Raw genomic sequence first — 17,588 nt, forward strand, 5'->3', positions numbered from 1 at the left:
TGTGCTGCCAAGAGGGTCAGCCCCTAACCTATAACCATAATGCTGGTTTTGTCTCCCCAGGTGCAGCACCCTGCACTTGTCCTGTTCAGATCCACCCACTTCTCCAACCTATCCAGGTCTGCCTGGATGCGGTCCCTGCCTGCCAGTGTATTCGCTTTACCCCACAGCTTGGTGTCATCAGCGAACTTGGACAGGGTGCTCTGCACACCCTCGTCCAGTTCGCTATTGAAGATATTGAACAGCACTGGCCCAAGGGCTGAGCCCTGGGGGACTCCGCTGCCCACACCCTCCCAGGTCAACATCAACTTGTCCACCACCACCCTCTGGGTGCGCCCCTGGAGCCAGTTTGCCACCCATGTGACTATGCATTCGTCAGTGCTGCAGTCCCTCAGCTTGTCCACCAGAATTGGGTGGGACAGTGTGTCGAAGGCCTTCTGGAAGTCCAAGGAGATGACATCGACTTCCTCCTTCACATCTAAGCTCTTTGTTACCTGGTCATAGAAAGAGACCAGGTTAGTCCGGCAGGATCAGCCTGGCATGAACCCATGTTGGTTACCCCTCAACATCACTTAACTGTTTTCTATTACAGTTTTCAGTGTAGACATATCAGGTGTATACATGTCCTGAAAAAATCAAAGTTGAGCCCCTGTTCATCACCTTATGATGAAAGAATAGGAAATGGCAAGATTCCCATGTCCCATGGGAACCGTGTCATTGCCCACTACTTGGAGATGACTGTTTGCAGAGCATTTAGGAAGTTCTGATCCAGTTGTGGATTTGAACTTTGTAATTTGAACATCTTTCAAATGCAGATATAGCCAGAGTTTCTAATCCAGATTTGGCTCCTATCCTGTATCCATTTTTTTTTTACATATGTGTCTCTTTTATGCTATCTCCTGACAGGAGAGGCAGAATTTTTATCTGTTCTGGATATACTAAATATATCCTGTTTAAGCATAGTGCAAACTTTTGGTGCAAAAAATATTTGTGTGTGTTGGGTGTTGGTGGGGACTGGGGTTAACTAAAATACATCAAGCTTATTAAGTCATTTTTTTAATTGTAAAGGTTTTGTGCTTCTGATTTCATTGGCAACAAGATATTATATAGTCACGTATATGAGAAAAGGAGATTGACCCTCCAGAGAAGGACTGGAGTATGGGGCATAGAAGAATCTATGCACAGGAGCTCATCTGCTCATAAAAAATCTCTATAGAACCAATTGCATTGTGGAACCCAGAATGTTGTAACACTGCAAAAAGACTTAGGAGTTGTAACATCAGGAAACTGTGATGTTGATTTTTTGTGTATCCTGCAAGTGATCTGAAGATTTATACATGATTGCCCCAGTAATAATGGGATGATCTCAGACCATCTGGCAACCCAAATGCAAGGTCTTCAGGGATCATTTCTTACTGAGATGCACATCTAAGTCTCACTAAACAGATCTACACAGAGAATCACCCAGAAGCTATTTTGCAGCTTGGAAGAGGTGAATTCCACAGATAGAAACTATCCATTATCTGTAGCAGAAAACAAAGTCATATACCACAAATTTTAAGTCAAAATACTTATTAAACAAGGGACCTTAATGATATTATTTCAGTTGACAGAACAACCTCAAAGATTGCTGCATACTGTGTATATTGGGCATAAGTTATTAAACGTGTATCAACCTGGTTGATTGTTATTTAGAGCCATTTGATAGTAATCCAGAGTCCATTGGGGCATCTAATAATCTGTGAATAAACCATACCTTTCAACACCGTTTAATTTCCATTTATGTTTCCTGGACATCAGCAGCCCACCACCCCATGCTGCCTGAAAAACAAGATACATTATCTTAAAAATCAGGTAACTTTGCATTGCTGACACACATATATTCAGGTCACTTTGATGTCTGCTCCTTTTCTTTCCAAAGTGGGCTGCATGCAGCTAAATCACAGCTCTGATGGAGCTCTGCGGTCTGTGGGTGGAAACATAATCCATACTAGCACAGTTCTTCTTTTTCTGCTGTTTTCTTCTGGTAGCCTGTGGCTGGAATTATGTAGGTCAAGGTCCATGGACCAGCTAGCATCACCCTCCTGCCCAGCTAATTTCTCTCTCACTAGCACATGGCAGTGCTACACTGGGCCTGCCCTAAGCAGTGGTAGGGAGACAAGTAGGGAAAAAAGATTCACTGAAAGGTCAACTGACCTTTACACTTTCGTGACTGGGAGGAGAATGGCACTGGTGATAGAACGGGATGGGACACAAAACACAGCTGTTTGCCCTGCCTCCCCTCTTGCAGAACTCTGAGAGTTGATCTCCCGGCATGTGCAGGGGAATAAGCCACTGCAAGGACCCCAGTAAGGTAAGCATGTCATTTGGCAAATACCTTCAGCATATGCCCCAGTTACTGGGGCCATTTTGGGGGAAATTATAGTATTATTTGTCTGCAAATTTAGAAAAAAATAATGTCCTTTTGCTCAACTGTCTATTTTGCAGCCTTCCTTCCTTTTCATGCCCTTGTGACAAGGTAGTTTGTAGAATTTCCAGCTGGCATAGCTGCACCACAAGTGCTTCTGCTACAGCCTCAAACTTGCAACCTTTCGGCTGTCAACCTTAGAGCCCACAACACTAGGGTTACCATATGTCTGGGTTTTCATGGACGTGTCCTCTTTTTGGGTCCTCCCATCTCTGTTTGTGTGTTTTTTTTAAATATCAACAAATGTCTGGGGTTTTGCTTTGCTCAGCATCAAAGTTTTTCCTGGCACTTCCTAGCTTGTCCTAGCAAGGAGTTGCTTGGGGCTGGGGGGAGTAGGGGGAGGGCAACTGGAGGCAGGGTCATCACATGCAATTGTGTATGCACATGCACGTGGCCAGCATGCAGCCAGGCAGAGTGGTGGGAGCAGCCCCGGCAGCTGGATGCAGATAAGTCTATGGGAGGTGGGGGTTTGAGGGCCAGGGCTTGGGACTGTGCGTGTGTGCATCCATCACATGCATGTGCGGGTGCATGTGCATGTGCGTGTGTGCATGTGAGTGTGTGTGTGGAGGGGATGGGTGTGTGAGTGGGGCAGGTGCCTGGTGGCATTGGGGGTAGTTGTCTTGGGCTGTAGTGGGGCAGTGGAGGTGGGGGAAGTGCCTAACCCTCCAGCACGGGAGGGGAGAGGAAACTCTAGGGGCAGCAGGAAGCTGTGTGGCTGGGCTGGTGGTGCTGGTGCCTGTGCTCACAGGGGTGGGGCAGCCAGGAGACACTGCAGGGCTGGGGAGAGCAGGGTGCTGCAGGTCGGTAGTTAGGGACACTGGCAGGGCAGGTGGGGGTGGGCTGTGGCTTGGGAGTGAGGGGCACCAGGAGGGGTGGAAGACTGTGGGCCAGGAGTGCGGGGCACAGACAATGCCGGGAGGCTGCAGGTCAGGAGTAAGGGGCATCAGCAAGGACAAGGGGGCTGCAGGTTGGGAGTGAGGGGCACAAGCATGGTTTGGGGGGTGGAGTACTATGGGTTGGGAGTGAGGGGCAGCAGCAGGACTGAGGGGTGCTGTGGTTTGGGAGTGAGGGGCAGGGACAGGACACGGGCATATCACTGCCCTCCCACAATCATGTTACCCCTTTCCCCCTCCCCAGCAGGTGTCCTCTTTTTTGAAACTGGAAATATGGTAATCCTACACACCACCCCAGCCCCCATTTTGCAGGAAATGGGCCTGAAAATAGGTTGTTTTTTAAAATTAGTTATGTCTAGAAATAAGGCATAGATTTTCAAACAAGGGTTTCAAACATCAGTCGTGTAAGTTCATGTTCAGCCAATTAAAATCAAATGCCTTTATTTTTAAATGGTTTTACATGCCCAGTCTGTTCCAGAAGCCCAGGCTTTCTCCAAATCAGTGGAGTGGAGAATTGATCCCTAGGTGTAGTTTTCATTACAGGAACCAGGTATGTTGTTATCTGTACAAAATGACACTATATGTGCATGAGTGAATGCATGTTAACATGGGATGTGACCTGAGACTAATACAGTACTTACATCCACATGCATCCAGATTTTGTATTTCTTGCAGATATCTGCAATAGCAATGAGGGGATCAAATGCACCATACACTGTTGTTCCTGCTGTGGCACTCACTAAGAAAGGAACAAATCCCTACACAAAGGAGAGAGACATTTTTAAAAGAGAGAATATTCACTGACAAGCAAAACGCACCTCCACTTGCAATAGTTTGATTTCCTCCCAAGTAGCCAGAGTGTAGTAGTACAATAAAGTAAGTAATTAAAAAAATAAGCTTAATTCCAGTAGCTGCTGTGTTACTGTATCTATATTCCTATGAAAAAATGAGATGCCATTTGGAAATAAGGAACTCGCATGCTATTTTTTTGGCTTTTCTTATTTGATATAGTAGTGATGTTACAATTTCTGTCTTAAGGTGGCAGCAAATTTCCAAGGTCAGTATTGAGGGTATCCATTGGGAAGATAAGCTGTAGAATGAACAACCCACCTCCTGCCTCTGTCAGAAACAAAAAATGTGTATTCTGTGTTATGCCATGTAAAATTACCTCTATCATAGAGCTTCATTGTACAACAAATATCTCTGGCAAATTTGGAATTAACCTGTTGGTATATTATGATTCTTTCAATTTCTTTAGCATTCAGAAAGTGCTAGATTATGTACATCAGGTAACAAGACGCTGGCCCTGCCCCAGGGAGTTTACATTTTAAGGCTCTGATCCTGCAGTCTTGTGCTTGAGTGTAACTTTTAATACATGAATAGTTTCACTGAAATCAACAGACATAGTGAGTCAAATTAATTGTGTATTGGGATAAGGACAGAAATTATACATAAATTATACATAAAGTTTAAGTAATCAGAAACTGGTTTAAACCTTTAAAGAACATAAGTTCAGTGCACATAAACCAGTTTCGAAATGGTTGAAACTAGTTTAAGATAAACCTGCTTGAATGTAGTATCAGACTTAACTGATTTGGGTCAAACTGGTTTATGAAACTTCTTTGCCAGACTGCTTCCTGGTTCAAGTTAAATCACAGTCCCCCAGCATGCTTTCCAGCCCTGGGCTGGGCTGGGCTGTCTGCTCCAGCAGAGAAAAGTATGTGTGTGTGTGTGTGGTGGGAGGGGGGTAGGGACTACCCAGTGCTTTGCCTGCCCCCCACGGCCCGTTGCCTAAGCTGAGAGTGCTTGCTCTCAAGGGGGGCACCAGTGCTCTCAGGTGGTGCACCTACACCCCTGTGCACCCCGTACGTGTTGCCTATGAGAGGAAGCAAACACACAGCCCATGATGGCTATGTGCAAGAAAGGCGTGCTCTAGCACCCCCCAGCTTCTGGCCTGAGCCACTGCAGGCATGTGGCTACATTTCCTGAATCAAAAGTAAATGTGTATCCAGTTGTTTCTCAGTTTAATCTCTGCAGTTTAAAGTAACATTCAGAGACTGAATTGATTCAGCCTCGGGGTTTTAGACTGTCTGTACTTAGCCGTGGAGTCTAAAGTGTATATGAAAATTTCATACAGGAGCTGTATATATGTTTTAACATTTAGAACAACATAAGAAAGAGTGACTGATCTTTCTTAAAAGTTCTGAACTACCTGCTGCAAAATGGGACATATTTGTTTTTTGTTTGTTTTTAACTACATTGACCTTAACGCATTTTCATATGTGAAGAAGCTCAAACTCCATGTACTGTTTCTGAAGGCACATGCTAATGCACTTACTTTTTGTTTAGCTTCAAGAATTCTTCTTTCAAGGTCTGATGGGATCATTTTCCCCCTGCAGCAAAGGATAATATATTAGGGCTTTGCTTTTGAAAACAGCCTTTTCTATTGCTTTCCCCCTTAAGTAACAATCCCAGGTAAGGATGAAATTAATACCACTGCACAAGGCCTATACCCCATTTACGCCCTTAAATTAAGACCTCATCTGGTGTATAGTCCTTGCACTGGTCTTAGCACAGGGCTGATTGTCAACCTGTGGATTGTCACCTAGTTTGCACCAATGTACTGTTGATCATGTTTGAGTCACCCTAAAGCAGAGAGGGCATGGCATGGCCCTTCACACAAGCTCCACTTAAAGTACGTGCCCAATGAGCCTCAGGTTCAGATGGATTGTAACCATAGAGAATATGCTGGATGTTCTCAGGAGAGTTCTGAATTCAGGGAAAATTCTGAATTTACTGAATTCAGTAACCCAATATTGTTCTCAACTGCAGGCCTTTGAAAGGTGAAGCCCGTGATTCTACCTTCCAAGGGCCAACTCACAGGATCCCCAATTCAGCTGCAGTGGCCTCAAGCAATGGGACTGGCTGGAAGCTCATAAATGAAGTGGACAGTAGCAGGAAGGTATCTCCCCTCTATGAAGTAAAGGTGTGACCACATCACATTTCCACATCCACAGGAAAGCACTGGCTTTCATTTGCACTTGAATAAAATAAATTCATCCTTAGTGTAATACTAATGAAATCAAAGGAGCTACAACAGGGAAAACTACTCCATAGCTTCATGTGGTCAACTAATATTAGCTTTGAAACAGGCAGGAAAATAAACTGTTGGTCCAGGCTAAGATTGTGTACATATTCAAGCCCTTCACGCGGAGAGTATATTGTATTTGAAATGGATTTAGTATGAGCCATTCACCTGAGATACAACCTCTGTCATATAAGCCCCCCAGGCTAATTTGGGAAATCTTGTAAATTCATTAGGTTTGTGATGAAAACACTGCTAATATTTACATATTGAAATGTGGGGCTTTGATTGTTTCAGCTGAGAGTAAGACTATCCAAGAAGAAAGAAAATGTATAACAAGATTAGCATCATGATGGTTCCTTGTAGATTTTTTGCAAGGTTTTTTTAAATTAATTTTGACTAACCAGGTGTATTTATAGAGACCAAATCTTAAAGGACCTTTTCTTAGTACAGCTGGTCATTTGTTTTACTGAAAAAGTGGGTTTTTGTTAAAAAGGAATATTTTCATGAAAGAACTGAAAACCAAAAACTTGAAATGCTTTCCCAAAAAGGTAACAGAATACCAAAATGTGTAAGTTTTTTCATGTTTTTCTCTGAAAAAAATCTTCATGTGAACTTTTGATGGAGATGGAAAAAAATGAAAATTTATAGTGAAAAAAACTGCATTTCTTATGAGCTCTGTGGCAGAAGACCACCTCTGTCTCTTCCCAAAAACTCTGCTGTGTGACAATTTGGTTCATATGGGCCCTGCAGAGGGCAGACATCCCATCTCTTTAGGTAACCTGGGTTGGATACATTCCTGAAGGAGGGGGAAAACCTGCTCCCTCTGCCTATGTGACTGGCATCACTTACCTGGGTGAGGGGCTTACGCCCCCTATTGTTCTAAGCACTGCCAACCTGACTGGGAGGGGGATAGAGACTGTACCAGTCTGCCCAGCAACCAGCGATGAATTTCTTTATTGGTTGGCTTGCATCCAACAGGTGCTGGCCTCCATTGGAACAGGTATAAGAGGTCATAAAGTCTATATAAGTTAAGGACTTCTCAAGAGGAAGGGCACTAGTCATGATGAAAACTCAGAGAGAGAAGAGCTGGACCATCTGAAACTTGCTCTCTTTTTTGAAACTCATGATCAATGAACTCCCTGCCTCCAGAGGGAATCTCCACCAGCTTCTGGATGATACTTGTGAGTAAGCTACCTGAGATCTAACTAGATATACAGCTTGCAGTACTCAGGTGCGTGATCAAAGGCTACCCAGCGACCCTGCTTGCTCTATGGGCTTTCTCTGATATTGCTGTACCCTGTACCCTATTCCAAACCTACTCCTTGTAAAGTTCTCCTTTGTACCTAGCATGGGAGACTTATTGGGAGTGGGTCTAGATTATGCCTTGGGGTCTCTTTGGTTCGGTGGATTAAGGGAAACCACTATTTGTGCTTCAGACTGGGGGAAGCACCCCAAGTTCTTGAAGTGGGTTGAGTAACCTCAAGGACTACTAGGCTTGTGTTTCCCAGGGGGCATAGTGGCCAGATCCTGGGTGGTGGAGGCACTACCCCCAGGCTAGTGGGTGTGCTCCAGGAAGGGGGTCGGCCAGATGTGAGGCCCCCTGGGGAGGCACTCGGAGCCCAGAAGGTGGTCGGGTGCAGTGAGGTGGGTGGCTCAGTGCAGGAGCACCCCCTACTGGCCTACCACAAGCTCTAGTTTTTAAGCATGTAGAACTTCCAACACAGTCACGAACTTTATCAAAGAAAAGGATTTTGGTAAAGATGGGCCTGGACAGCCTAACTTTTGTAAAAACCCAGTCACAGTATTTTGCTTTTCCCGTTGAAAGAATAATATCAACAATCATTTTGTTTTTAGATTCCAGGGGGAAAATTTCTATTGACTTGAACTTTCCCCTGCTTATGTGTTAAGTAGTCTGAACATTTTTTCTTTTTCTTTTAGAAGTGTTTCTGGGAACATAAAAGGAATATAATAAAAACATGTAAAACCAAGGCTGAGTATTCTTGCTCTATATATGGTATAGAAACCTGCTGCATAACAGGCTTAAGCACTGCTAGAATAGATCCAGTCACATGCAGCTAGTTAGACCTGAGCATTGCCAAAATTCATGTGGAAGCAAGTAATTAGCCAGCTCGAGCAATAACACAATGTACACAGGAGTGTTCAGTAAACAAAGCTGCAAGCATTTTCAAAATTTACACAGGAGCAAGTAGTAAGTTGGTCCCCCATATGGCCATAATACTCATTGGAGCAGGTAGAAAAAATCTTCAATAAAGCCAAAATATAGTAGGAACAAATCAACCTATCACATTACAAACAGATATATAGTATGCCTTTAAACGTAAGATTCGCCTTCAAAACCAAATCCTTCTTCTAAAAATGGACTGTCTTAGAGTAAAAAAAGTAAAAAGTTATTGTTATTATATGTACCACAGAGGTTGTATCCTTTTAAATTTGTCCCTATTTGCTTGGGTTTTTTTAAATTAAGTTGCAAGTCAGAATATTTGGGTAGCTTAAATTCAAGGGCATCATATTCAAGGAATATGGGCATGGAGAAGGGCATGGAGTTATCCAGGCACTACCATTGTCAATATACCTGCATGGTAAGTAAACACAGGGTTAAAAGATTGGTAAACTAGTCCTACCTTTGACAGAACTGCATTTTTGCTTTGTTTAGGCTAGTTGCCTGCATGCTCTTATGGCTAAAATGCTTATGAAAATACCCTGCAGACCAGCCCCAGTGCAACAAAGATACAGGCAAATTCTAGGAGATGTAGCTGAGAATAAGAACTGACTGTCAGTGGTGAACCATGGGTCTCTGGTGCCCGGGGGCCAATGCTTGCATTTGTGCCCCCTCCAAAGATGAGCCGAGCAGGGTGCAGGGCCCGAGGCAAATCAACCTGTGCAGGGCCCCACATCCCGCCCCATGGCACTTCCATGGGGGAATTAGCAGTGCGGCACACTGGCCATAGGGGGAGGAGTGGCGGCTGGAATTTCTGGCTGGAATGGCCAAAGAAAGCCAAAAGCCGCAAACCACAACCCACCGGGCGGGCAGACAGGTGGGCCACACACAAAACGTGGGAGGCGTCATGGCCTCTCCAGCTGGCATCCACGCCCTGGCCAGTGCCCTGGGCCATGGCCCGCTACCACCCCCTCCTGCCCCCGTCAGTATGCTACTATCTGCTGTCCCGGATTAGACAGGTGTTCAAAAGCTCAGATGGTCTCCTAGCCTCACTTTAGTCCAAGCCCTGCCTTCACAAGAAATCTTCTCCCCTGCATCACTTCTAAGCTCCAGTCTAGCATTGTGCTCTGTAAGTTGCCTATTGGCCTGGAAATTGATGAGACATGCAGTAACTGCTCTTTTCTTTAGGAAGAACAATTTAGAAGTAGTGTGATCTCTGAAGAAGATATTACATTTATTTTGCACAGAATGAATGCAAAGAGGACCAGTTACATGAATTTGGTTCTTAGCAAACAGAAAAAGCAAAGGGTTTATTATAAGGCCTAGTGTGTCAGTTGTCCATGTGGTCATTAATTCCTTTGGAAAGAGTGCTCAATCTTTTGTGAAGAGGGAGATAGTAAGTCTATAAATCAATATACAGGGTCTTCTGTGATTACTACTCTAAATTGCTCAGGTAGTTTTATTCTTTTTATGATAGAAATAGAACATTGAGACTGTAGTTAAGTGTTTCACTTAATCTGGAGCCATAAATGATTCAGCACATTATAACAATAGTATTCAATGGGTCATAAAAAGAGTATTTTTACTAAAAGATTATTAATACAACTGGCTGGAAATTTTGCATCAATTTTCTTTTTCAACAGAAAATGCACTTTCTCTCAAACAAAATTTCCACAAGAAAATGCTGGTTTTGCCACATCTTTTCTATTTTGTCTTAGGAACATACATGGATTTAACTGGATGAAAACATTTAATTTCAGGCAGTTCAACATGAATGAATATTCAAGTTTTTGTAGGTACCTCATGCCCTCATTCCTGTCCTGTTGGCTGAACTGTCTGGTGGCTGTTCATGATCTATAGTGTACTACAATCTATCCTCTGGCTTTACTGTCAGAGGATATCTTGGGATTCTCATGAACATAGTATAGCACATGAACTAGGGTTCAGTCAAACTACCTAGCGCATAGAGGAGAGCGAGGACAGGAGGCATACAAACTGCAACTCCCAGGAGTCACTGGTGGCTGTAATTCAACATTGAACTGCATTGAAATGCAGTATTTCAGCTTAATTTGACAACCCCAAATTAAACATTTCAATGCAAGAATAATTAAATGTTATTTGATCCAAACACAGCATGTCAATACTTCTGAATCAAAATTTCAAGGAACTCTTTTGGTGTTAAAATAATTGACAGGTTGATTTTTTGTTTTAGTTCAGGATGATGACAAACTCCAAAATCTCAGAACTTTCAGTATGATAGAGATTATGATTTTCAACCAGTTCTAATTATGAGCTGCTATACAAGCTGTTTCAAAGGCCCTAGTTCCTCATCTCTGTAAGTCAACCTTATCATTATAAATCAAGCAAACCAGTCTGATTACACCAAGTGATAATAAGGGCCTAAATGTTTTGTATAGCATTTAAAAGTGAGCATGTTTGGAATCTATGCTTACCTTTCATCACATCTAATCAGAACGACACTATCTGTACCAATTCCCAAAGCTGCGGCTCCTTTTTTCACAGAAAAGTGACTCTGAAAAATCATATGGTATTCTGTGTTATTTCTATTATTATTCCTTCTGCAACTCAACGCAAAAAAACCCAAAACAACAAAAATCTTTAGTTTTCCAGTGTTCTCGAGAAACAAATCTAGATAGACAATCATTCTATTCATGTAGTTTGTCTAGGACAGAGGCGGGCAACTATTTTGGGCAGGGGGCTGCTTACTGAGTTTCGGCAAGCCATCAAGGGCCACATGACAGGAAGCCCAGGGGAGATAAATGTTAATTTTCTAAAATTTTTAGGGGCTTCACAGGCCAGATAGAATGGCCTGGCAGGCCGCATCTGGCCCCACGCCACATTTTGCCCACCCCAGTTGAGAAACTCAGCTCTTTAATTTGAAGCTTCAGACTAGGACACTGGAATCATTTGAAGCAATAGTAATAACTTTAATCTGATTTTATTCAGGAAACGCCTGTGTGCATCTATCACTGAATTTGACTCTCTGTAACTGGCTCTTATTGGCACAGTGGTAGAGCAGTTAAAGTAATTTTATTAAGGTTCCAGAGATGAGATGTCAAGCCCCACTTTGACCCTATGCAAAGGCTACCCCAACCACCCAGCTGTAAATGAATATTTGGGTACTCATGCTGGGGACCCAAAAGCATGTCATGTGATTCCAGCCACAGTCCTCCCCGGTGTGCTGTTGCCTACAGAAATTGACCTGCTTTAACTCTGTAGCCCTTTGGCCCTCATCTCAGAAGAACCCTTAACTTTTTTACTTACTGCCTTAGCTTACTGGAAAATCGATTAATTTTACATGTGGCATCCCAAGTGAAGTACATCTGCTATGTGACCAATAGCCAGATAATGTCATAATGCCATTCACTTTTCATAGGCAACCAGCTGAGGACACATAAAGACAGTAAGCCTGATTTTGATCTCAGGTCAGTGAAAATTAAGAGTAATTCCACTGAAGTAAATGGAGTTATACCAACCTCATATCAGAATCAGGGCTAATATAAATGCACAGGATAAAAGTGGGGTTATATAGTGGGGAAAATAGCTTAATCTAATTATTCTGTTAGGAACTGGCTCCTAAATAAGCGGTGGTTTATAATTAAATTTAAATTCCAGTTGTTATAATATTGTATAAGTGTATAATAATGTATCAAACTGTACTGCTGAGAAGTGTTTTTTGATTAACCTGACTTTAACTGTAATGTATCTGTCCTAAGTCCTATAACTTAACTACAGATCATTAAATTGTCCAAAAAGGAATATGTGCAACTTTTGTAGTTGAAACAATTATAATACTCATGATTAAAATGATAAGATACAAATCTGAAGCATGTTTGCCATTCACTGAAAAGCAGGTTGGGTTGGCAATCAGAAAACTGTTTGAGTGGTGGGATAGTTAATCCTTTTATCCCATCTCAATCTACTCTCACTGCTGTGTTATTAGATTAAAAACAGTTGTTAGATTTCTCTTGGGACAAAGCCTGTTAACCTGGGACCACACAGACATACAAGCACATTGCCCCACCTCAGGTACCTTGGAAGCATCCAAAGGTAAAAACAAATGTAGAGTTTGAGTAGATCCTGACTGATCTGAGTCAAAACCTGGGAGCAGAATAGCCCTTTAGGCTAAAAACAGATGGCAGGTTTAATCTGGTGCTGTAGACTTGCATTAAAACAGGTTCCAGGTCAGACATTTACACACACAGTTTGTGTAGTTTGAAAGCAAATTAACTCGAATTAGCCATGATTGTTCCAAGTCTTAATTTAACAGTTCACAGGTATTTAATGTGGGACAGTGTTTGTACATCTGTAGGATCCCAGGATAAAATGTTTTTTGCTGGGGGAGGGGGGGAAATCAACATTTTTTTTACCCCAGATAACTCTTTCTCCAGGACCACTGTGGCTAATTCAAGTTAACTGCCATTCATTTCAGGGACAAGCTGTGTGTATGGAGGACTACGCTGCTCCTGGGTTTTGACTCATTCAGTCAAAACTGACAGTTTTTATCCTTAGTTGCCCTGGCTGTAAACAGATGTCTCATTTGTCCTGGGACTAATGGTCCTGAGTTTTGGCTTGGATCAAAACAGTTGTTTACACATGTAGTCCTTTAAAGCTACCTTGCTGTTCTTCTGCCAGTAGACAGCCATGGAGACACACACCCTGAAAGGGTTGCCCCTGGAATAAATGGCAATTAAGTTAAATAAACCACAGTTAGTTTACAGATGCACACAGCACTTTCATGGGAAGAAGCGGGGAAGTACACATCTTATTGCACATACTTCACAGTTACTTGGAGCAGGACAATGGGTATGAACATCTGTAGGATCCAAGGACAAAAGATTTTATCCTGGGAGAAATGCAATGTCTGTTTATAATCAAAGGGTAAAAGCAGTCCTTGGAGTTTATCCTGGGTCTGACCATCCCAGACTTTGACTTGTATTGAAATAGGCACAGTCATTCACACAGGCAACTTGGAATTAACCCCAACTATCTTGGGAAAAAAGTGTTATCTTGGATACTTCACAGGTATTTAAAGGGAAACAGTGGCCTCTATATCTGTAGGGTCCCAGAAAAAAAAGTATTTGTCCCAGGAGAAGTCTAACCTTTGCTTTTAATCAAACTGACTAGGTTCTGTTGATTCAAATGTGCTAGCAGAGTCCAGGCTTGTAACAATGTAGGGAGCCTTGATGAAGTGCAAAGAGAGGAACAGAAGTTGAACAGAGACTCTGAGTACCAAGAAGAAAACCAGACTTAATGTTGTGTGAAAAGCTGAGAGCAGGCTGTTCCCCTACAAATTAATAAGCATGCTTCCATCATCTTAAGCAATACCTTTAATATTGAAATCAATGGGATTGTGCAGATACGTAGTACCTTTTGCATGATGTGGATAGCTTTCTGCTTCACCTGCAGCCATCTTAAGTGGCTTGTGCTGATTTGATGGAAGTTATGATATCATAGAACAGCATCTCACCCAAATTCTAGAATTCTGACAAAGCAATAAGGAACTTTTCTGCATGTTGTACATATCCTGAGCCTTAGCTCAGGAATAGCATGGAAAAAAAGATAAGAGGACAAAGAGGTACTCCTCAGTCGCCCCAGTTAATGTTGTTTCATTATTATGTTGCTGATCTATTAGAGAACATACTTGTTTAAAGTTGTGCAATATTTGGTTATAACGTTGTTTGGTCGCTGCCTGCTAGTAGGTAACTACTGTGATGTAATTGGATTCACTTAACATTGTTTTGCTTGAAGTCACATTTTTCAAGAACGTAACTATGGCGTTAAGCAAGGAGTAGCTGTACTAAGGCATGTGGTCTGTCCTTCCATCTTTACAAAATAATTAAAGGGCAGAATAGAGTCAGAAAAAGAACTAACCATTATTATTACACAAAGGAATTGCTTGACCTCAGCTGTGCTGCTAAGCAGATGGATTTGGACACATTAAGAAAAGAGGTAGATGACTAGAAAATTATTTACTATGACTCCTATGATACAGTGAAGCACAGACACATATGCTTCACTTTGGGCATGTGAAGTCAATGGGACTTTAGTATATATTTAAAGTTTAGGGCATACTTAAATTTTTGCAGCAGGTGGTCCATTCTAAATTAACTTAGTTTTTAAGACAGAGCTACCTCTGAGGAATACTTAGGAAGGTGAAGAAATACAGTTCCTTTTCTTTTTTGTATTCTTGTGAAAAGGTATTTAACAGAATTAGAATCTAATAGGGCCGTGCCATGAGTGTTTCTGCTGTTTGCCTTGAATCTGGCTTGCAACTGTGTGCCTTAACAACCACATCACACCAGCCCCCAGAAATGATGTGTATGACTGTAACAAAAGAAAAAAGGATATAGAAAGATGTTTAAGAACTAAAACTATTTAACATAATCTATGTAATCACAAGAGGAGTAGCAGTATCTATCATGCTTCAGGTTGCATGAGTTTCCATTTTAAACCTCTGCCAATAACATTTTCAGAGAACAAGGAGAGTAAAATAATTATGTAAAAGAGTTTTGTGTGGTTGGGTGCTAAACAGGTGGAGATAGAAACTTGAAATATGGTATAAAATAGCTGTTATTGAAAAGTTTTTGAATATTCTGTTGAAAACTAGTTTTGATTTGTCCATGTTATGAGTCCATGGAAATCACATTTTGGGCATATGAATTAGAGATTGCAGGCTTTTACCTTGCTTAGGTTGTGAAATGGAGTTTGGGGAGATTACATGTTGGAGCTAACATAGATGAGTGGGGAAACAACATTTCTAAAGTTTATTATAATTATGTATTTACTCAGTTTTAGGGTTGAACTATACAGCCTAACCATACTTTTAACAAAGCTATTACTGGATTATGGGTACATATGCTTATATGTTATATTGGACAATATATTAAGGTAAATCCTATTGTCTTGACTGTTTTTTGAAACCTTTAAAATTCTTCTCAAACTCATGTGACTAAAGAGACCAACAGTATCAAACATTGATTATGAATGGAAAAAGTACTGACCTTCTCTGATTAGATTAATAAATCAGCTTTTCATGTTTTAGCTAAATGATTAAATCAGAAGGCTTTACATTAATTAATTAGATCCATATCTCTATTGAATTCTAGAAAAAGACTCACTTGATGATACAAAAAAGGCCTTTTTGGTGGTACTGATTACTTTGTACAGTTTGAAAATAGGTTTGGAATAGACTGCTGCCAGAGATGGTTCAAGCACCCCCTTTGAATGTCTTCAAGACACATTTGGATGTTTATCTTGCTGGGATCCTATGATTCCTGCTGACTTCCTGCCCCTGGGGTGGGGGGCTGGACTCGATGATCCTCCGTGGTCCCTTCCAGCCCGAATGTCTATGAGATCTATGAAAATCTATAGAGCTCCATGATACGTAGAGCTCCATGATAAGGAAAGGACATATTGACTAAGAAGCTGCTGACATCATGAAGTCTATAATGACAGTAAATTCCTGAGTTTGAGAAGGCATAGCTGATCTTTACACAGACTGGAGTGGAAATGCAATGGTGTCAAAATAATAATAGTTTACTAATGGTTTTATGAAGCCAGAAATTATTATAGATTTAGTAAAATAATTACTTGCATCAATTCAGTTATATACATATACACATATGTATGTTGAATAGAATATGGAATATGTTGTGTTTAATTAAGGACAACTTTTGAGTTCTATAGTCTTGTATTGTATTGTATTGTATTAATAATGTAAAAGAATACAGAACTTAAAGTTGGTAGATGTATTTCATGGTATTTCTCAGTGGTAAAAGGAGACTTTGAAATGGCCTCTTAGAAGATTTCAATTAAATGATCTATATATCCTTTATGCTAGCAAAGAGTTAGAGTTGAGTGGCTAGGAGTTGAAAGGAAATCTAGATTTGCCTTTGGAAAGGGGAATGGTTTAAATGAAATTGTGAAAAGCAGGGAGTTGAGAGTATTATTAACTTTAAACAATAGGAGTGGATTATTCCCCACAGCAAAATGGACCTGTTGAGTGAGGATACTCTTTATATGTTCTAAAATGTCTTATGTTTGGAATAAGTTTATTTGCTGTACCAGTTCCTCTACAGTTTTTGATAATATACTTTGTAAGGTAAGAAGCACAATGCAAATTTATTACAGGTGCATTAATTAAAAAGGTGAGGCCTCTTAAAAAAATAAAGAATTTAAATAATAAATATCCCACTTATTAGATGTAAAGCTTCATTAAAATTGCTATGACCAAGATATATATATAATGATCTTACATGAGAACTCCTTTAATATATAGATGGTATACTTTGTTATTATTACAACATTCAATCTACTGTCCTATTTTATGGCTGACTTTATTTTACCTACTGACTTTAGTTTAAATTATTATCTCATAATTGGGAATGGCTGGTACTGAGGAAAAAACATTTTAACGTAGGGATCCCCAGTGCCCATGTCAGTACAATTAAGCCTGAAATTAGTTTCTTTCTACACAAATCCAGAGTGATAAGCTTTGAGAAGAAAATTAATAGGGTGAGGAATTAACTCACACCTACAACTACTTGGCATGACAGGCAGCAGAATAGCTAAGGCAGTGGCTGCTGCCCCTCTGAGACATCTGTTTGTAGGCACTGGTCCACTGCTCCTGTGTAATCATGGATCCTGGGTCCTTATCCCTAATAGCCCCTCTGTCTTAGTCATTTTAGGCTACCATGGAAATTCCCTCTACAGTGCAGTTCCACTCAGGGTTTAAACAGTATGGCGAGCCTTATGTAGGCTCTTGGTACTTGGATGACTTGAAATCTCAGGTCTAATAGCAAACTACAGCATTTACTGCAATGGTCCCATTGTATGCATACTCTGGGCATTGATCCATTATCATCCTAAACACTAGGCTGGAGCTGGGGTGGGAGAGGCAGCCATGGGGGGTGGGGCTGGGAGAGTGGGTGGGGGCTGGGG

General features: G+C 41.4%; 1 protein-coding gene across 2 annotated transcripts in view; it reads right to left on the bottom strand.

Annotated features, from left to right (window-relative positions):
* Positions 1–17,588, bottom strand: part of LOC109291312 (glutamate decarboxylase 2) — a 65,562-nt gene that overhangs the window by 24,349 nt on the left and 23,625 nt on the right. For both annotated transcript variants that reach the window (XM_019508271.1, XM_019508272.1), the window contains 4 exons: positions 11,078–11,157; positions 5,696–5,750; positions 3,999–4,115; positions 1,754–1,818 (listed from right to left, as the gene is read on the bottom strand). In XM_019508271.1, the coding sequence (XP_019363816.1) occupies positions 1,754–1,818; positions 3,999–4,115; positions 5,696–5,750; positions 11,078–11,157 (317 nt within the window). The remainder of the gene's footprint in view (positions 1–1,753; positions 1,819–3,998; positions 4,116–5,695; positions 5,751–11,077; positions 11,158–17,588) is intronic.

Source organism: Gavialis gangeticus, unplaced genomic scaffold (genome assembly GCF_001723915.1).
Source record: "Gavialis gangeticus isolate Ggan-Ray unplaced genomic scaffold, GavGan_comp1, whole genome shotgun sequence".
Classification (NCBI taxonomy): Eukaryota; Metazoa; Chordata; order Crocodylia; family Gavialidae; genus Gavialis; species Gavialis gangeticus.